Source organism: Carettochelys insculpta, chromosome 22, assembly GCF_033958435.1.
Source record: "Carettochelys insculpta isolate YL-2023 chromosome 22, ASM3395843v1, whole genome shotgun sequence".
Taxonomy (NCBI): Eukaryota; Metazoa; Chordata; order Testudines; family Carettochelyidae; genus Carettochelys; species Carettochelys insculpta.
This window is the reverse complement of record NC_134158.1, coordinates 9000807-9021860: the sequence shown is the minus strand read 5'-3', so window position 1 is coordinate 9021860 and position 21054 is coordinate 9000807. Positions and strand designations below refer to the sequence as shown.

The 21054-nt window shown below is 54.3% G+C and overlaps 1 protein-coding gene across 1 annotated transcript; it reads left to right on the top strand.

Moving 5' to 3' along the window:
* The first annotated feature begins 768 nt into the window (after positions 1-768).
* On the top strand, positions 769-20585 carry LOC142024677 (uncharacterized). Its single transcript, XM_075016830.1, is given in 13 exon segments — positions 769-1628; positions 2267-2465; positions 3542-3668; positions 4243-4356; positions 4859-7194; positions 10383-10706; positions 12874-12944; positions 13305-13435; positions 16253-16366; positions 16678-18450; positions 18453-18754; positions 18757-18820; positions 18823-20585. Coding segments are annotated over 12 exon segments (5739 nt in total). The 5' UTR covers positions 769-1628; positions 2267-2432; the 3' UTR covers positions 19173-20585.
* Positions 20586-21054: the final 469 nt, after the last annotated feature.

Below are 21054 nucleotides of genomic sequence, written 5' to 3'. Positions count from 1 at the left end.
GACTCTCACTGTGTAAGGCTTTTTCAGTGGCACAGATCCTGCAGGGAAACACAGGCCTAGGAACTGGGTAAAGGTGGGAGTTTAAATAATAACTAGAGATACATGCCTCCTGGAGGGGACCTTGGGAGGTCAGCTAGGCCAGTCCCCTGCCCCCTTGGCAAGACCAAGCCCCATCCCTGGATGGCCTCCTCAAGGATTGAGCTCACAACACAGGGTTTAACAGGCCAATGCTCAACCCACTGGGCTATCCCACACCAGGCTCAATCCTCGGGCCCCAGGGACTGGGTGAAGGCGTGTGTGCCCCTGAGTGGGGAAGGGATAAAGAAATGTGTGTGGGTGAGAGAAGCCCTGGTAGCAGGCACCCGGGGAGAGAGGGAGGGAGGGAGGGAAGCCGCCAGCATCACCACATCCAGGAGCCCCACGGGGGTCGGACAGGGCTGGGGGGGCCCCGCTCCGGGAGCTCTCTCGGCTCTGCCCAGGGAAGGGGCCGCAGCAGAAAGAGCACAGGCGGGAGCGGGGACCCCTTCGCCCCTTGTCCGAGGGGTGACAGCAAGCGGGGGGGGGCGTGTGCGCGGGGAGTCCTGGGCCCCGCCTGGCAAAGAAGCCCCGGAGCAGATGCTGCTCATGGGCCCGTCTGAGCGTAACACAGCAACAGGCAGGGGGAGCCCGTCCCGGTGGGTCCCTCGCTGCGGGGGCCGGAGCCTCGCTAGGACCCAGGGGCGGCCGGAGCCGCGGGGGGAAGCGATCGCTGGCTGCCCCCGGCCGGCCGCAGGAAGCGAGCGGCAGCCGCTGCGGGGCCTCTGCTCCCCGGCTCCCTCCCTCCCGGGCGGGCGGGGGCTGCTGCGGGGCCGCGGGGCCCTGGCTGCAGCCGGGAGAGGGGAACCTCCAGCCGCAGCCGCAGCCGGGCCAGTCCCGCTGCTCCCCGGGAGCCGCTCCCCGGGCGGGCGGACGGGCAGCGCCCCCAGCCTGGCCAGGGCCCTGCCCGGCCCAGCCCCTGCCCCTGCCCCTGGCCCAGGGCGGGCAGCGCTCGGGGGGAAGGTAAGAGCCCCCGGCCCGGCCCAGCCCGGCCCAGCCCCGGGAGCGGTGCCCGGTGCCCCCGGGCGGGCGGGCTGCAGGGGGAGGGTTCGGCCGCGGGCTGCTCCCCGCCGAGCTGGCTGCGATCCCCGCCCCGGGAAGCTACCGAGGGCGGGGGAATCAGATGGGCTTTTCCTTCCCCCCGTTTCCCGAGCTCTGAGCTCCCATTTCCCAGGGCACACGGGGCCCCTCTTCTCCCTGGATAAGCTGTTACCGAGCTGCTAAAGGAGACAGGGACCAACGAACCCGCTTTCCCCCCTAATAATGCTCACACGGTGTCTAGAAGAATCCGCTTCCCAGTTTCTATGGCTGCATAACGCCACCAGCCCTTCATCCCTGGCGGCGAGCCGCTGTCCCTTGTCCCCTCTCCAGCTGGGATCCAGTCGTTCTTTCCACAGACCACTAGAACCGGAAGGGACCTCGCGAGGTCATCAAGTCCAGTTCCCTGCCCTCCCGGCAGGGCCGAGCGCCATATGGACCATCCCCGATAGGTGTCTGTCTGTCTAACGTGCTTTCCAAAATCTCCGGTGATGGAGATTCCACCACCTCCCTAGGTAACTTATTCCGGTGTTTAACTCCAAGGCTAGGTCCCATGGGAACCCTACCCTAGCCCCAGCTCCCAGGGCTCCATGAGCAGGAACCCCAACCCTAGCCTGCATGGTCCCATCCACAGGAACCCCAACACCAGTCCCAAGGCTGCCAACAATAGAAACCACAACCCAAGCTGGTATCAGAGAGGTGGCTGTGTTAGTCTGTAGCTTCGAGAACAACAAACAGTCTTGTGGCACCTTATAGACTAACAGATATTTTGGAGCATCAGCTTTCATGGGCAAAGATCCGCTTCATCAGATGCATCAGTTGGGGGGGTGGTTTCAGAGGGGTATATAAAGAGTGGGGTCCCAGTAAGAGTGAGGGCCAGAGCTGACAAGGTCTATTCAGCAAGGTGGAAATGGCCCAGTATCAACAGCACTTATCAAAAGAGGAAAAAACAAGTCAGATCAGACAGGGGATGTGAGCCTTTGTCAGAGTCTAATGGGGAGCTATTAGCACCCAGAGCAGAGAAACTGCCTTTGTAAACTGCGAGCCACTCCCAGTCTCTGTTTAATCCATGGTTAATGGAGTCAAATTTGCAAATAAATTGCAGCCCAGAGACTTCTCTCTCCATTTGATTTTTGAAATTTTTTTGTTTCAGGACTGTCACCCTTAAATCGGCCACTGAGTGTCCAGGGAGATTGAAATGTTCCCCCACAGGCTTCTGTACATGACCGTTCCTGATGTCTGATTTATGTCCATTTATTCTTTTATGGAGAGACTGTCCAGTTTGGCCAATGTAAATCGCAGTGGGGCATTGCTGGCACATGATGGCAGATGTTATATTAGTAGATGTGCAGGTAAAGGAGCCCTGATGATGTGGTTGGTGTTAGGTCCTGTGATGACGTCACTGGTGTAAACACGTGAGCAGAGTTGGCAGCGAGGACTGTTGCAGGGACTGGTTCCAGGCCTAGAGTCACTGGACCCTAGCTGGGACTCCTGTGGGTTTCAACCTTGGCAGCTAGGGTTAGGGCTCCCATGTGTAGGGTTCTGGCAGCTAAGATTCGGGTTCCTATGTGCAGAGCCCTGGACGTTAGGATTTGGGTCCTCTTCTGTCACTACCCAGTGCCATAAAGCATCTTCTGGTGTCCCACGGGTGTATAGAACTTCATTCCCAAATATTGACTGAGGGCCAGAAGTTCCCAGGTGGGAGACACCAGCATAAAGCTTCAACCCTTTAAAAAAAACCTCTCCCCGAGGACCTGCTACCGACTCCTGGGAAAAGGATATTTCAATGGCATTTTGCGGTTTGCCTAAGTACAGAACTCCGAGACACATGGGCAATCCCAAGAATTCACACCCTGTGAGTTAGGCCCCCAAAGGTCTGTCCCATCTGTGATGCAAATGAGGCTGGAGAAGTTTCCTTAAATGCCGTCCCGCTTAGTGCAGAGGTTTAGGGGTGTCCCCCCCCACCCGCTGCATTTTCATTGGTTTTTCCCAGTTTTTGATCAGCTGTGGTTCAAGTGGGGGGTCTTTTGGGAGTCAGCCAGGCTCGGACTCTACACTGTGGCTCTCCAAGTGCAGCTGGCTGGTGGGTGAGAGGATAGACAGTCCCCCACTTCTCAAGCCCCCTGCTTAGGGCTGGGAACATAGTCCAGGCTCCCAGGCTGGAGCCCGACCCCCAGGAGGAGAAGCTGTGGGGCTCATAGTTCTGCTTCCCATGAGTCTCTGGCTAGAAGGGGACAAGCCTTTCCCCTTCTGAGGAGCTCTCGCCTCCTCCCCTCACCCCCGGGAATCCCAGCGGCTGCTCTGACCGGGCTGGGTGGGATATTAAAGCTCTGCAGCTCGTAGAGCTCCCTGGGAGTTTTTCTTCCCCACCGCCGGTGAGATTCTGGCTGTGCCGCAGGCACTGAGCGGGGGCCTGTGGTCGTTGCAGATGGCGGTGAGCTTCGAGGAGGTGGCTGTGTATTTCACCCCGGGGCAGGGGGCGCTGCTGGGCCCCGCTCAGAGAGCCCTCTACAGGGCCGTCATGCAGGAGAACTACCAGGCGGTGACCTCGCTGGGTAAGGGCGTCCCGGCCTCGCGGTGTTTGTAACGTGTCGGGGCTGCGCTCCCGGCTCCGGTCTGGTGATGGGAGGGGAATGGGTTCTGTAGGGCACAGCCACTGTGTGAGAGCAACTTGTGCCTTCGTTCCCTCTGCAATGGACCTGGTGTCAAAGCCCGACGAACATGCTGAGCCATCCCCGCCCCTCTGATTGTTACGGGGCAGAAGTGGTGCGTTGCCCTGGCAGGGTTGTTTCTCGCGGGCATACACAACCCTGTTCAGCTCCCTCCCTGGGGCTAACTCCAGCCGCAGGCAGGGCCCTGAGCTGGGCAGGGTGAGAAAGAGTCAGGGCTTTAACTGTGTTGCTGAATGAGTGTAGCCAGAAACCCCCAGACTGCCCAGATCCTGGGAACTCCTACTCTGGGCATCAAAGTTCCCCTCACTTCCCCAGACGTCGGCCTCTCCCCTGGGGACTCCTGTTGGGTTCTCCATTCCCCAGCAGAGCCTGGGGACAGGTTCCACTCAAGGAACGTCCTTTGTGACAGATGATGTCTCAGCCCTCCCTGACCTGGTCTGATTTCCCCCCTGCTCAGGGTTCCCCATTCCCAAACCGGAGCTGATCGCCCGGCTGGAGCGAGGGGAAGAGCCGTGGGTGTCCAATCTCCAGGCTGGGGAGGAAAGAGGGAACCCAAGAGATGCTGGCACAGGTGAGGACTGACCCGGAAACCATCTGGGGAATGAAGGACAAAGATGAGGATTCCAAAAACGTAGTCTCAGTCTTGGCCCTCGGTTCTTCCTCCTGTCCTGCAGGGCCTGCTGTGGTGATTAGACATCGCTCACAGCTTTCCACCAGTTTTCCCTGTAAGCTGAGACCTTGTGCGGCCACTCAGGAGAAATCCCAATGCCCCCAGCTAACCAGCAGAGCGCCCACAGCGCTGTGTATTTCCGCTGGTGGTGCCATTGAGCACATACCTACGTGTGCATAAAAATGTATTCTGCCCATGGATGAAGCAGATGAGAAGGAACATTTCTTTCCACCCGTCCTGCTAGCTGCAGGAGTTTCCTTCCCTGTGGCTGTTTGGGCGGGAAGTGGAGGCAGAATCCATTGGCTCAGCCTGTGACGCTTCAGTGTGTTGTGTTTTCCCCGGGTGCTGTTCCTCTTTCCCCCCCAGCACAGTGACTCCTGTCTGGATTGTGTCTCCCTCCCAGCAGGTGATGAGCGAGCGAGTGAGAAGCAGGAGGAGAATGAACAGCAGGACGTTCTTGGGGCAATGGGACCAGAGGGGACATTGGTGGGAAGAGCTGAAGGGGATTTTTCCCAGTGGCTGGAACACGAAGCAGCCTGGAGAAATTTGCCGGGTTTTCTGGGATACCCCTTACTGAACCGACTGGATGAATCTGTTAAATTTGGGGAAGGAGACAAGGATCCCACCGCCCAGCAGACAAACCCCAAGGATGTGAAATGCCATGAATGGCTCGGTGATGGGAACAGCTTCATTCGGAGACCACAGCAGATGGCAATGTTGACAGTGGGTCCAGAGGAGAAACCACCTCAATGCTTGGAGCTTGGGGAGAGATTCACTAATAGCTCAGATCTTCATAATGCTGGGATAAGCCAAATGGGAGAGAAACACCCTCAATGCCTTCAGGGTAGGAACAGTTTGATTGGGAAGTCAGCGGTGGTTACACATGAGACAAGATACAAAGGAGAGAGACCCCATCAGTGCTCAGACTGTGGAAAAGGTTTCATATACAGGTCAAGCCTCAAAAACCATCAGGCTGTTCACACAGGAGAGAGACCCCATAAGTGTTTAGAGTGTGGAAAGAGTTTCAAACAGAAGTTCCACCTTATATACCATCAGACAATCCACACAGGAGAGAGACCTCATAAATGCTTAGACTGTGGGAAAAGTTTCATACAGAGGTCACACCTCATAAACCATCAAGCCATCCACACTGGAGACAGACCCCATAAGTGCTCAGACTGTGGGAAAAGCTTCACCCAGAGGTGCATCCTTATTTCACACCAGAAAATTCACATTGCAGAGAAACCCCACAAGTGCTTAGTCTGTGGAAAAGGTTTCATAAAGAAATCATGCCTCGTTTCGCATCAGGCCGTCCACACTGGTGAGAGACCCCACAAGTGCTTAATCTGTGGAAAAGGCTTCGCCAAGAAATCATCTGTTGTTTCACATCAGGCCGTCCACACAGGAGAGAAACCCCATAAGTGCTTGGTCTGCGGGAAATGTTTCACACAGAAGTCAATCCTTCGGAATCATCAGGCCGTCCACACAGGAGAGAAACCACACAAGTGCTCCGACTGCGGCGAATGTTTCAGAAGCATATATCAACGTCTCAGTCATCGTACAGTTCACACCGGAGAGAGACCCCATAAGTGCTCAGACTGTGAAAAGAGTTTTATAACCAGATCGTCCCTCAGAAATCATCAGGCAATCCACTCAGCAGAGAGACCTCACAGATGCTCAGACTGTGGAAAGAGTTTCAAACAGAGGTCAAATCTCATTGGCCATCAGGCCACTCACACAGGAGAGAGACCCTATAAGTGCTTAGTCTGTGGGAAAAATTGCAGGTCGATGTCAGGCCTTGTCACGCATCAGGCCATCCACACTGGAGAGAGACCCCACAAGTGCTTAATCTGTGGAAAAGGTTTTGCCAAGAAATCGTCTGTGGTTTCACATCAGGCCATCCACACAGGAGACAGGCCCCACAAGTGCTTGGAATGTGGGAAATGTTTCATACAGAAGTCAAGCCTTCTCACTCACCGGGCCATCCACACTGGAGAGAGACCCCACAAGTGCTCCGACTGCGGGAAGAGTTTCACACAGAGGTCAACCCTTCAGAATCATCAGGCCATCCACACTGGAGAGAGACCCCATAAGTGCTCTGACTGTGGGAAGAGTTTCACCAAAAGGTCAGCCCTTCAGAATCATCAGGCCTTCCACACCGGAGAGAAACCCCATAAGTGCTCAGACTGTGGGAAGTGTTTCACCCAGAAGTCATCCCTGAAAAGCCATCAGGCCATCCACACAGGAGAGGGACCCCACAAGTGCTTAATCTGCAGAAGAGCTTTCACAATAAAATCAGCCCTTGTTTCACATCAGGTCATCCACACAGGAGAGAAACCCCATAAGTGCTTGCAGTGTGGGAAATGTTTTACGCGGAGATCAACCCTTCTGAGACACCAAGCGGTACACATGAGGAAGAGATCTCATGAGTGCTTGGAATGTGGGAAATGTTTCACAGACTGGTCAGCCCTTTTTAATCATCAGGCCATACACACCGGAGAGAGACCCCGTAAGTCCTCAGACTGAGGAAAGAGTTTCATATGGATGGACGACCTTGTTTCAGAGCAGAAAATCCAGACAGGAGACTGACCCCATAAGTGCTTGGAATGTGGGAAATGTTTCATACGAAGGTCAACCTTTCATACTCATCAAGCGATACACACAGGAGAGACACCCCATCAGTGCTTTGACTGTGGAAAAGGCTTCGTGCAAAAGTCAGGGTTCCTTAAGCATCAGGATGTAAATATATGAGGGAAACTCCAAATGTCCTTGGCTTATGGGAGAAGCTTGATACAGAGGTCAGAGCTGGATAAACATCAGTGAGTCCGCACAGTAGGGGGGACCGTGTGTCTCAGTGGTGCTCACCTTGTGTCACAGTGGGGTTGTACGTGACCCAGAAGACTTTTTGCTGACCATTTCCCATGCATGGAGTTGCCTTATTCTGCTGGTTTCTGTCTGCAGAGTCTTCCTCCTGCCAGTGTCACTAAAGTGACAAGCGCAGCAGGCGAGGGCATGGGAAGTGAGGTCCCTGCAGATGGCCCACAACGTTGTGAGAGCCGTGGGCTCCCTCTGCCTCCCCTTGAAGCGCTGCTCCAGTTCCATCAGCGCGTTCTGCAAATTCTAGGCACGCTGTAAGGGCAGTCAGCAAAACTGCCCCGTCCCGGGAAACCCTCTTTGTTATGACAATCTTGCGGTCACTGAGATGAAGGGCGGCCCCTCATGTGGCGCCCCATAGCCTGAGTTGCCCCTCCGTGCTGTGTGCGCTTGGACGGCTGGAAAGATTTCAGAAACCGATCGGCCTTTTGTTTTCCATCAGAGAATCCACACAAGAGTGAGACTCCGGAAGTGAGTGGGCTGGGAGAAAAGCTTTCTTCAGGAGGTCTGACCTTGTTACACCTCCATCTGTCCATGTAGGAGAGACCCCTCCTTTGTGCTTGTCTGCGGGAAAAGATTCCATGTTGGGGTGACTTTATGGTGTAGAGAGGAGGGTTAGATTTATGATGAGCTGAGGAATCTTCTGGGAGAGAGGACATGGAAGGAAAAGGTATTCTCTTGCTTATCACAATTCATTTTTAGTCACTGGAAAGCCCTAGAGGATAGTGATTGTAGCTGGCTGTGATTTGTTGACCTTACACCACTGATTTGTCATTCCTGCCCAGGAAATGTGTTTTGTTAATTCCGAAGTTGTTCACCCAAGGCCATCGTGGTCTTGAGAGTCAGCAAAAATGTCTCCTTAGGACCTGATCCTGTCCTCTCAGCCCTTCTGCGGCTGTATGTGGGGCAAGCTGGAGCTGGGAGACGGAGCTCTCCAACCCTGTCTGGACTGCCCCGATCTCTGAATTCCAAAAGGGACTCCTCGCCATTCCAAAGCACGAACTCGACAGCGACGCTGCCAGCAGGACTCTGTTTGTGTCTGCACGTAGGCTGATCTATTATACAATTCTCTCCGTCTTTTCTTCTTTTAATAAATCTGAGTGGAGGGAATACAAAGGGGTCGTCGGTGTGTTTTTGGGTAAGAACTTGCGTATTCAATCACTTGCAACTGTACTCGGTGTCACTTTATTTTGGGGTTGGGGTAGGAGACAGACAGAATGAAGCTACGGTGTTGGAGGAGCAGGAGTCAGGGCAGGCGGTAGGGGGGTGAGGGAATAAGAGGTTTGGGGGTGAGGAGGGGCTCAAGATAGGGACCTGGGGGCGCTGGGCTTAGGGGTTAGGTGTGGCTTCCTGTGGCCAGATGCCTGGGCGGTGGTGGCAGTAACCACACTGGGCTGCCAGCAGCATCTCCCTGAGGCCAGCAGGAGTGGCAGGGGCTGCGGGTTCGGGTACCCCTACTCAGCCCTGTGCACTGGTATGCCCAGGGCTGCTGCAGGATGTCTCCCTGCAACTGTTTGGATAGAAGCAGGAAGCCGTCACTCAAAAAGCCATTGCTGGGCCACCTGTCCCGGCTGGGGAGCCTGTAACTATGGAGGAACTTCTAGCCCATCCAGGAGGCACCTAACACCTTCTCCATCGCCCCATCCCTGGGGCCTGTGGTTCCCCCTGAGTCTGCTGGTCTTCTTCTCGCGTCCCAGCTTATATAGTGCCACTTGAGTCCTGCCTAGCGAAACTTTAACCCAATACACGCCTCAAATTTCCTGACCAATCCTGATGTACTGGAGCCGAATTCTTTCACCAATCCGGCGCAGCACAGCACCGTCATTGCTTTACCCCTCGCCACATTCACGACACAACAGAGAGACACCGCTCAGAGCCAGAGGGATCCTCCGAAAAGCGGGAGAAAGCGAGGAACGGAACCACCGACTGAGGATTCCACACCCCCAACTGTTCCCCCAGCCGCACAAACCCTGTCAAACTTCAGTTTTCTTTCCCCAGCGGGGGACCTGGTTCTTTGCCTGGTGCCTGTGGGTGCTCTCAGCACAGGGTCTCTATAACAGCTGGGCGTGACACTGTGTTAGAAGGGGGGTGAGCCCACGACGGCCTGTGTCTCAGCTACTGGTTGCTGCTCTTTCCGTCTGCTGGCCGTGAAGGCCTGAGGCTTTAGACTTCCCAAATGGCTACAGGCCTTTCAAAGTGGTTACAGAAAAAGGCCGTGTCCTTACAGCTGGGCCCAGGATGGGCAGAGGTCTTAACCCCAACCTTGTTGTCATGGCAGGGATTAGGGCATGGTTTCCCAAACTGTGGGGGGGAGGTAAAGACATTCCAGGGGGGTGCAACCAACCCAGGCCCCCCAAGAAAGAGCCGGCCTTTGCTTCCAGCTATCAGCCCTTGCCAATTTCCATGGGCGACCCGGCGCAGCCGCTATAAAAAGCAGGCAGCCGGCTAAGGCCCATGTGGAGCTGGTTGCCTCCTGCAAAGGTGTGTGTGTGTGTGTGGGTTGGGGTGAGGGGGGAAGATGGGGGGCTGGGTCAGGGCAGCAGGATGGGGTAGGAGTGGGGAACTGGTGGTGCCTAGTTTTGGGGGAGCTGAAGGCCTCGGATGGGTGGCTGGGAGGGCTTGGGCAGGCCCGGGTAGCACACGGCTCAGCGCTCACACGGGTGGGTGAGGGCCGGGGAGTTGGTGAGCTTCGGTGGGTGGCTCTGGCACCGGTGGGCTCGGGCGGGCGGGCGGCTGGGGCTGCACCAGGCCCCTGCACGAGGCCAGGAGAAACTATTGGTGCTTATTTCTAAATTCTGAACACCATTTTTACAGCAAGTTTTTGTGTTTGCTTTAAACGAGGAACTGAAGTTGTCGGGGTCGCGGGGCTGGACAATGGCACAAAGAAGAGGTGGGGGGAGCGGGGAGTCGCGGGCCCCGCTCCGAGCCACCCGCCCTGCGCGGCCCTGGGCCCGCCGCTCTCCTCGCGCTGCCTCCGGAGCTTGAAGCGAGAGACAGGCAGGGGGAGCCCATCCCCGCGCGTCTCTCTCTCTGCGCGGCGGGAGCCTCGCTAGGACCCAGGGGCGGCCGGAGCCGCGGGGGGAAGCGATCGCTGGCTGCCCCCGGCCGGCCGCAGGAAGCGAGCGGCAGCCGCTGCGGGGCCTCTGCTCCCCGGCTCCCTCCCTCCCGGGCGGGCGGGGGCTGCTGCGGGGCCCCGGAGCCCTGGTTGCAGCCGGGAGAGGGGAACCTCCAGCCGCAGCCGCAGCCGGGCCAGTCCCGCTGCTCCCCGGGAGCCGCTCCCCGGGCGGGCGGGCAGCGCCCCCAGCCTGGCCAGGGCCCTGCCCGGCCCAGCCCCTGCCCCTGCCCCTGGCCCAGGGCGGGCAGCGCTCGGGGGGAAGGTAAGAGCCCCCGGCCCAGCCCCGGGAGCGGTGCCCGGTGCCCGGTGCCTTCGGGCGGGCGGGCTGCAGGGGGAGGGTTCGGCCCCGGGTGGTCCCCGCCGGGCTGGCTGCGATCCCCGCCCCGGGCCCGGCAGCCGCACGCGCTGTTTGTGGCCCCGGGCCCGGGCCGCGCTGCGGGGAGCGGAGGCTGCTGCTCCGGGAGCTCCGCTGGCCCCGCGCCCCTGGGCCCACGGGCCGCGCTCCTGGCGCTGGGGGCAGAGGGGAGCGCGGAAGGGGGGGGGGGGCGGGGTCCGCAGTGAAGGGAGCATCTGGGGCTGGCGAGGGGGCGCTCAAGGGCTCCGGCTGCTGCTTGTCCTCTTGGGGTGACCACACGCCCCCATCCCCCACCTTCGCATGCGGGGGGGCGAGGGGTCACACGGGGGGGAAACTGAGGCACACTCTGTCTTCGGAGAAAGGCTTTAGAACTGTCCTGCTTCCTCTGTGCCCAGCCCCGGGGGCGCGTTCTCCAGGGTCGGTGCCAGCCCCGGGCTCTGCCCAGCCCCAGCCCCTGAGCCGGAGGCTGCAGGTGATGGAGAGACCTGGGGAAGGGGCTGGAGCTGGGCAGGACGGTGGTGCTGTCCAAAGGGCCCCTTCAGGGATTGGCCAGTGAGTTAGGTCTGGGCCCTCCACCCGTGTGTCTGTGACCCCCATGGGCCCAGCCAGGGCCAGTGGCTGATCTGCCAGATGAGAGGAAAGGCCCATGTCCGTGGGACAGGCGCAGCTGCTCGCAGGCAGGGGGGAGACGAGGAAAAGGGGCAGGGGAGACATTGGAAGGGGCACCAGGAGCAGTACGTGTGGCCGGGGGTCCCCAGCTCCCAGCCCGGCCTGGATCCAGCCCTGCACCCCCAAGGCAGAGGGGTGAGCTGAGAGAGGACAAGCCAGTGGCTGACCCAGCTGGAGCCCCGCACTGTTGGGATGGGGGAGGGGACCCCGGGGTGGGGGGGGTTGACGGACACTGTGGGGGCAACACCCCAAGTGGCCCCTTTGATTTGCTCTTTTCCCAGTGGGGGGCTCAGAGATGCTGTGACGGGAGGTCTCAGAGGGACCTGGTGGGTTGAGTTCTGCTGGGAGGGGTCTGCCATGGGGGCAATTAATTCCCTGGGTCTCTTCCCAGCTGGGCAGGGTCCTCAAATCATAGCGGCCTGGTCCACACTAGGTAAGTGGATTGCAGAAAGGGATTTAGGGGTCACAGTGGACCACGAGGTAAATCTGAGTCAACAGGCTGATGCTGTTGCAAAAAAAAAAAAATGCAAACATGCTTCTGGGCAGCATTAACAGGAGTGTTGTGAGCAAAGCACAAGAAGTAATTCTTCCGCTCTGCTCAGCACTCATTAGGCCTCAGCTGGACTATTGTGTCCAGTTCTGGGCACCACATTTCAAGAAAGACGTGGAGAAATTGGAGAAGGTCCAGAGAAGAGCAACAAGGATGATGAAGGGTCTAGAGAACATGAGCGATGAGGGAAGACTGAAAGAACCGGGCATGTTTAGTTTAGAAAAGAGAAGACTGAGGGGGGACGTGATAGCGGTTTTCAAGTACTTTAAAGAGGATTGCAAGGAGGAGGGAGAAAAATTGTTCTTCTTGGCCTCTGAGGGCAGGACAAGGAGCAATGGGCTGAAACTGCAGCAAGGGAGGTTTAGGTTGGTCATTAAGAAAACCTTCCTAACTGTCAGGGTGGTTAAACCCTGGAATAAACTGCCTGGGGAGGTTGTGGAATTCCATCACTGGATATATTTAAGGGCAGGTTAGACAGACATCTCTTGGGGGTGGTCTAGCTGGTGCTTGGTCCTGCCAAGGGGGCAGGGGACTGGACTCGATGACCTCTTGAGGTCCCTTCCAGTCCTAGTGTTCTAGGATCCTACGAATTTATCTGCAATCAGCTTACCTGGCTGCCTTCACCCGTGTCGAGAGGTACAGGGGTTGACTGCTGACCCCTAGTAATTTGATTTTGCATGTATCTACCAGGCGTGCAAGATCGAACTCTGGAAGGTGGCCCAGGACCAGGTCAATCTGCTGTCTAATGTAGACATACCCAGTGCCTGTCTGCAGGGGGAGAGCTGGGGTGGGCCAAAGTGAGACGAGACTCCAACCCTTTCTGACACCTCCTCTTTTCCCGTCTTGCCCTGACAGGCTGAGGAAACACGTCTAGACTTCGCTCCAGATCATCCCATTTTCCAGGAGCTGGAGAAAGGCCATGGCAGGTAGGAGAGAGTCAGGAAGCTGCTAGATGGGGGGACGGGGGGGCCAGGAGGAGACAGGGTGAGAAACGAGTTGATTTTCTGAGCATGCCCATGGTTGGGAAGTCACAGACCCCAATTTCTCAAACAGGACCCAGCCTCTCTGGACAGTACTGGGAAAATGGACCAACCTCTCAGGGCTGTAACCTGAGCCTATCAGACAGCAGTTGCTATGAAATGCAGAGGAAAGCTGTCGGGATTCTGTCCCCATCTGTTGCCTGGTCTATCCGAGGGCTCAAAGTCGATCCCAGTTTTGCAATTCTAGCCACGCCATTAATGTAGCTAGTATCGATGTATCAGGATCGACTTTGTTCCACGGTGTAGCTCAGATGTCTTCGGGCTTGTGCCGCCATCCCTTTCTCCCTGCGCCAGCTTGGAGTGCGAGGGTCGAGGTCTGAGCCCAGAGAGATGGATTTTGCTGCATTTCCACATGTGCAAAATCACCCCCTTCCCCCGTAAGTATAGACGCACCCTGTGGCTCAGAGATCTGCTTCCTTTCGTAACCTCTGTCTAGTGTAACGTTTGTGGGAAGGGGCGTGAAGGTTTTCATACTGAAATTACCACATGCTCAAAAGTTGATTTAAAAGAGTTACAGTTTTTAAAACATTTTATTTTACAAAGAACAAAAAACAACAAGAGAAAATCATCCGAATGAACAACTAACGTCCTCCTGGTTGGAGATCAGTTGGCAACTCTATGGTTAAGGTTAAAAATTAAAGATTAAGTACAACCCAAACCAGAATATGAACATAACAGCCGAAGGAAGGAAGATTAGTGTTGTTCTTTTGGACAGTAATAAAAAAGGATGATATAGTATTGCTCAAAAAAGGACTGTCCTTCCTTTGAGCTTAAAGAACATTTTTATGAAAAAGAAATGCAAAACAAATTAGAGCTGGAAAAATATTTTTAAATTTTTTGTTTTTATAAATTTCTTATTTTTACAGAAAACTACTGGAAAATAAAAATAAGTCACACATGACAATTTTTCACCGGGAAGCGTGTTTTGGCATGTTTTGATCCCAAAGCTGTTTAATATTAGGAACAATCCTCATATCAGGTGTGGCCTCCTGTGATTTCTCTAAAAAAACCTGACAAGTCCTGTGGCACCTTACAGACAAACAGATTTATCGGTGCGCAAGCTTTCATGGGCAAAGACCCACTTTGTCCGGCGCATCGGTGATTTCTCTGAACACGACTTGTGCCGAAACCATCTGAATCAACTTAGATTGTTTCGGCGTGAATCGCATAATAACGATAGTATTGTGAATGTGTTATAGATATTAATATACCTGCAATCTAAATGCTATTCAGATACCTTTGTATTTTTGGCGTGCATGTAATTTCATGTTTAATGTTTTAGCAGGAAAAATATTGCTAGCATCAAACCTTTTCCATGGACCATCTTGTTGCATGGGGCAGAACACAGCCTGAGAGGTGCTGCTCTGGGGGGAGGGATAGCTCAGTGGTTTGATTATTGGTCTGCTAAACCCAGCGTTGTGAGTTCAATCCTTGAGGAGGCCATCTAGGGGTTGAGGTAAATAGATGTGAGGTATGGTGCCAAGAGGGCAGAGGACTGGACTAGGTGACCTCCCAAGGTCCCTTCCAGTTCTCGGAGACGTGTATCTCCAATTTAATTCAGGTATCTAAAAGGGTGTCATGAGCAGGAGGGAGAAAACTTTTCTTCTTGGCGTCTGAGGATAGAACAAGAGGCAATGGGCTTAAACTGCAGCAAGGGTGGTTTAGGCTGGACATTAGGAAAAGTTCCTAACTGTTAGGGTGATCAAACACTGGAATAAATTGCCAAGGAAGCTTGTGGAATCTCCATCTCTGGAGATATTTAAGAACAGGTTCGATAAATGTTTATCAGGGATGGTTTAGACAGTACTTGGTCCTGCCATTGGGGCAGGGGGCTGGACTCGATGGCCTCTCGAGGTCCCTTCCGGTCCTAGCATTCTATGATTCTTTTATTCTATGATTCTAGTAGGTGCAAGGCCTGTGAGCAGATCTTCATCCCGTCCGCAGAGGGAGAAGGGCAGGATCTCTCTGCCCACCTCCTGATGCCTTCTGGCTCCTCTGATCAGGCTCGGGGGGGCGATTCTACTTCCCCAACTCTCTCCGTGGCTTTTGTTTTTCCCCATGACTGCTAGTGAGGGACTCTTGTTTCAGGGGCCAGCAGAGCCGTCCTGTCCATAGGAACAGGTACAGTGGCTGCCCAAGGCTCCTTTCTCCTGGGGGCCCTGCAGCGTGGCCATGAGCAGGGAGGATGACCTGGGGCAAGGTGTGACGGTTGGCAGTGGCCACAGGGGTTCCCAACTACCCGTGGAGAAGTGGGGCTCAGTGCACCATGAGGGTGTGACGTGGCCGTGAGTGCAGGTGGGTGGGAAATGGAGGGAAGGCGACCCCATGCTGCTGCCCTTAACCCCACTGCTGCCCTGCCCCAGGTAATCCCTGGCCCGGTTGGTTGGGGCGGGCGTAACATGGCTGGTGAGAGCAGAGCGGGGCTGGGGGATGCAGCACTGGGCAGTCCTGGATGGCGGTGACCTTCGAGGAGGTGGCTGTGTATTTCACCCCCGGGGCAGGGGGCGCTGCTGGGCCCCACTCAGAGAGCCCTCTACAGGGCCGTCATGCAGGAGAACTACCAGGCGGTGACCTCGCTGGGTAAGGGCGTCCCGGCCTCTCGGGGATTAGCAGCCGCGGGGTCTGCGTGTGTGTGACACTGGGCAGGTTCTTCCCCGGTCAGGTGGAAGGGGTAAGAATCTGTTCCACCGTGCACAGACGTCCTGTGGTTGTGGCTGGCGTCTCCGCCCATTCAGCAGTGAGACCCGGTGCCAGAACCTCATGGTCGTGCTGAATCATCCTCTCCTGATCCCTTAACGTTTCTAGGCGGAGAAGCTTTGCATTTCCTTTGTTTGTTGTTTCTCATTAGCACGCAGAATCCCTGTTCCCCACCTTTCTTGGGCCTGGCTCCAGCCGTTGGCAGGGCTCTGGGCTCTGCAGGTTTAGAGGCAGGCAAGACTTTAATTGCAAAGCTGTGTGTATGATCACGGCCCCAGACTGTCCAGATCCTGGGAACGCCGACCGAGGCCATCAGAATTCTCTTCCTCTCCCCAGATGTCGGCATCTCCCCAGGGGGCTCAGTGACCCTGGTCCCACCCTCTTGGGTTTCCCAGCACAGCCTGGGGATGGGTTCCACTCAGGGAATGTCCTTTGTGACAGACGCTCTCTCGACCCTCCCTACCCCCTGATCTGGTCTGATTTCCCCCCCTGCGCAGGGTTCCCCGTTCCCAAACCGGAGCTGATCGCCCGGCTGGAAGCAGGGGAAGAGCCGTGGGTGTCTGATCTCCAGGCTGGGGAGGAAAGAGAGATCCCAGGAGGCACCGGTACAGGTGAGGACTGACCCAGAAACCATCTGGGGAACGAAGGGAAAAGCTGAGCATCTCAAAACTGTGGGGTGAGTGAGTGCCCTGAGTTCTGCCTCCTCTCACGCAGGGCTGGGCTGCAGTGAGAAGATATTGCTCACAGCTCTCCCTGCCCTGGGAGCTGCAGGAGTTTCTTTCCCTGTGAGTGTTCGGGTGGGAAGTGGAGGCAGAATCCATTTGCTCAGCCTGTGACGCTTCAGGGTGTTGTGTTTTCCCCTGGGGCTGTTCCTCTTTCCCCCAGCACAGTGACTCCTGTCTGGATTGTCTCTCCCTCCCAGCAGGTGATGAGCGAGCGAGTGAGAAGCAGGAGGGGAATGAACAGCAGGACGTCCCTGGGGCAGTGGGACCAGAGGGGACCTTGGTGGGAAGAGCTGAAGGGGATTCTTCCCAGTGGTTGGAACAGGGAGCGGCCTGGGGAAATTGGCCCAGGTCAGAGAGGCTGCTGGGATACCCCCCTTTGAAGCAAATGGCTGGATCTATTAAATGTGAGGAAGAAGACGATTATCCCTCAGCCCAGCAGACAAGCCTCAAGGAAGAGAACCACCATGAGTGGCTTGGTTATGGGAGAGGATTCATCCTGAGACCAGAGTTTGTTACGACTCAGACAATAAGTACGGAAGAGCAACCCCTTCCAGGCTTAACCCATGGGGAAAGCAGCAATAACCACTCTGACCTGAATAGCCACGGCAGAAGTCATTTGGTGGAGAACTATTTCAATGGGAAGTCAGCATTGATGGCTCATGAGAGAAGCCACGTGGGAGAGAGACCCCAGAAGTTCTTTGACAGTGGGAAAAATTTCAAATGGAGGTCACACCTTGTCACGCACGAGGTGACTAACACAGGGGAGAGACCCCACGAGTGTTTAGACTGTGGGAAAAGTTTCGTCCAGAGGTCAGCCCTTGTTTCACATCAGAAAATCCACACGGAAGACAGACCCCACAAGTGCTCGGACTGCGCGGAAACTTTCAGACAGAGGTTCGACCTCCTCCTTCATCAGGCCATCCACACAGGAGAGAGACCCCATAAGTGCTTAGACTGCGGGAAAAGTTTCGTAGAGAGGTCAGAGCTCTATAAACATCAGGCCTTCCACACAGCAGACAGGCCCCATAAGTGTTTAGACTGTGGGAAGAGTTTCATACAGAGGTCCCACCTTTTGTCGCATCAGAAAATGCACACAACAGAGAGGCCCCATCCGTGCTTAGACTGTGGGAAAAGTTTCAAATGGAAGTCTGATCTTGTTAAACATCAGGCCATCCACACAGGACAGAGACCCCACAAGTGCTTAGACTGTGGGAAAAGTTTCATACAGAGGTCAGATCTCAATAACCATCAGGCCATCCACACAGGAGACAGACCCTTTAAGTGTTTAGATTGCGGAAAGTGTTTCATACGTAAGCCTCACCTTGTTTCACACCAGAAAATCCACACAGGAGACAGACCTTTTAAGTGCTCAGACTGTGGGGATGGTTTTAGACAGAAATTCGACCTTGCTGTTCACCAGGCCGTCCACACAGGAGAGCGACCCCATAAGTGCTTAGACTGCGAGAAAACCTTCATACGGAAGTGTGATCTTGTTAGACACCAGGGTGTCCACACTGGCGAGAAACCCCATAAGTGTTTAGTCTGCGGAAAAAGTTTCATACGGAAATCTGTCCTCGTTTACCACCAGGCCATCCACACAGGAGACAAACCCCATAAGTGTTTTGATTGTGGAAAAAGTTTCATACGGAGGTCAGCCCTCCAGTTACATGAAAAGATCCACACTGGAGAGCGACCCTATAAATGCCTAGAGTGTGGGAAAGATTTTAGACAGAGATTCGACCTTGCTGTTCATCAGGCCATCCACACGGGTGAGAGACCCCATAAGTGCTCAGAGTGTGGGAAAAGTTTTGTACGGAAGTCTGATCTTGTTAAACATCAGGCCATCCACACTGGAGAGAGACCCCATAAGTGCTTAGTGTGTGGGAAAAGCTTCATACGGAAGGCTAATCTTGCTAAACATCAGACTATCCACACAGCAGATAGATCTCGTAAGGGCTTAGACCATGGAAGGATTTCATAGAGAGGTCGGACTTTATTAAGCATCCGGGAATCCACTCAGCAGACAGACCCCATGTGTGTTTAGACTGTGGGAATAGTTTCAGATGGAGGTCAGTCCTTGTTTCGGATCAGAACATCCACACAGCAGAGAAGAAAAGAAACCCCATGAAGTGCTTAGACTGTGGGAAAAGTTTCTTACGCAATTCTGACCTCATGCAGCATCGAGCAATCCACATAGGAGGCAGAACCCGTAAATGTTAAAACTGTTGGAAAAAATTAATAAGGTCTGATGTTGCTAAACAACAGGTGATCAAACAACAGCAGACAGATCCCGTAAGCGCTTAGTATGTAGAGACAATGTCAAATGGAGGTCAGCCCTTTTTTTCACATCAGAATCCACCGAGGAGAGAGACTCCATAACTGCTTAGACTGTGGGAAAAGTTTCTTAAGGAGGTCAGAGCTGCGTAAACATCAAGCCCAATGCAGAGGAAGGAAACCCCAAAAGTGTTTGGACTGTGGGAAAAGTTTCACAGAAAGATGAAATCTTAGAACCCATAAGAGGTTCCGCTTGGGGGAGAGACCCCATATGAGACTGGATTCTGAGGAAAGTTTCATACAGAGGTCAAGCCATCATAAACACCAGGGGACATCACATCCGTGCTTGGACTGTTGTAGAAGTTTCATTCGCAGGTCAGCTCTTGCTCCATATCAGCCTGTCAACACAGGCATTTGACCCTCGGGAGTGCCTGTGGGAAAGGTTTCAAAAACAGATCAGCCCTTCCCAACATCAGGCTACCTGCCCTGGGTAGAGACCCTGTAAATGCTAAGACTGGCATTAATTTCAGAAACTGATCAGTCCGTTGTTTTACCTGGGAGAATTCACACAGGTGTGAGACGCCCTAAGTACCTGGACTGAGAGAAAAATTTCAACCAGGATCATATATTATAACACATCAGGTAATTTGGGCCCCACAGTGGGGAACGAGAAAGGCCTTCAGGAGCCCCATCCCACACCCCAGGAGGAGGGAGAGAAACAGATCCTGTCGGCTCCGTCCCCAGCTGGAGGAGTGCGGAGGGGTGAGCTCCCATCCCCACGAGCCCCCTGTCCTGAAGGACCTGGGTGATACCGAGTAAGTCTTCTGGGATTTAATATATATGCCTCATTGGGGTGAGCTGGTAGGGGCGTTCTCCTTCCCCTCTACCTTCTCCCTGGGTGGATGGTGGCTGTTAGCAGCTTTCTCCTCCCCCCCCACCCCCCCTTACCACAGTGGTCACTGGGCAGTATGTGTCCTCTGGGCTTGCTGCCCCTAGTGGTCACTGTGAGTACAGCACCCCTCTGGTCACTGGACCATCCCTTTCCATGTTATGGAAAACATTTCCATTCCAAGCACTTCCCTTTTTCCTGGCACAAACAACCCCAGACCTTGAGATGAGTTATGATAAGAGGAAGCTGCATATCTAACTTGGTAGTGGTAGCTCTTTTTTTTAATCCCTAAAAGCCCTAGAAGATAGTGATTGTAGTAATCTGTGTTTACCTATAGCTGGTTCCTGTCCAGGAATGTATTTTGTTACTTCAGAAGTCAGAAGGAAATTTTAATGGTTAGCTTAATCTTAGATGTAATGATGTCATCTTACTATATACTTTAGAAGTGTGTCTGTCCGTCTGTGAGTCTGTTTGTTCAAGAACTCCTCCTAGATACGTATATATCTGTATACTTTGTGGTAAACTGACTATGAACTGCTTTGTGGATAATTATGTTAATCCATGTTGTTTAATTCTCTGCGAGGTTTAGAAGATAGAAGGTTAGTTTGAAAACTTATTATTCACCCAAGGACACTGCTGTTGAGAGGCTGCAGAAGTGTCTATGAAGGATCTGATCCTTTTACCTTAGACCTTTGTAAGCTTTATCTAGGGGGAGTTGGAGTTGTAAGTTGACCTCTCCAGTCCCATCTGGACTGCCTGGATATATGGACACAATATAGCATGAGGACGTGACTCTGACAAGGGCTCCATGCAATTCTAAACCAACATCGCTACAGTGAAACAGACCTAAGGATGCCGGTCAGCTTTGTACGTACAATGATCTTTTAGCCAATGCTCTGTGTCTTTTCTTCTTTTAATAAACCTTAGTTGAATTAATAAGAATGGGCTGTCAGTGTGTATTTGGGAAAGAACTGAATTATGCATTAACTTGGTGAGTAATGTGCCTGATCCTTTAGTTTTGGTAGATTTCTTTACATGATGAAGCAGATTTTCTGTCCTCCCTTCCCATTAACTGGGTAGCCGACTAGGAGGCCGAAGCAGGGGTGTGGTTACAGGAGGGCCAACCAGTAGGCAGACCGTGGGTACATCTGATTTTTTCCCCCCTTGCAGCCAGATTGACTCATTCCCAAATAGTTTCAAGATAATCTGGCTGAAAAGCAGGTAGCGTTGGTACTTCTGCTCCTGTGCGGGCTACAATTGGAGAAAAAGGCACAGGCGGGGCAGTAAAATGTGGAGGTTTAACTTCTCTGCTACTTCATGGGGATAGGGTGAGACTAAGACCTCTATCCTAGCAGCAGAGAGCTGTATCATCTCTCCTTTCTAGCCCTCCACCCCTCAAAGTGAGGGTTGA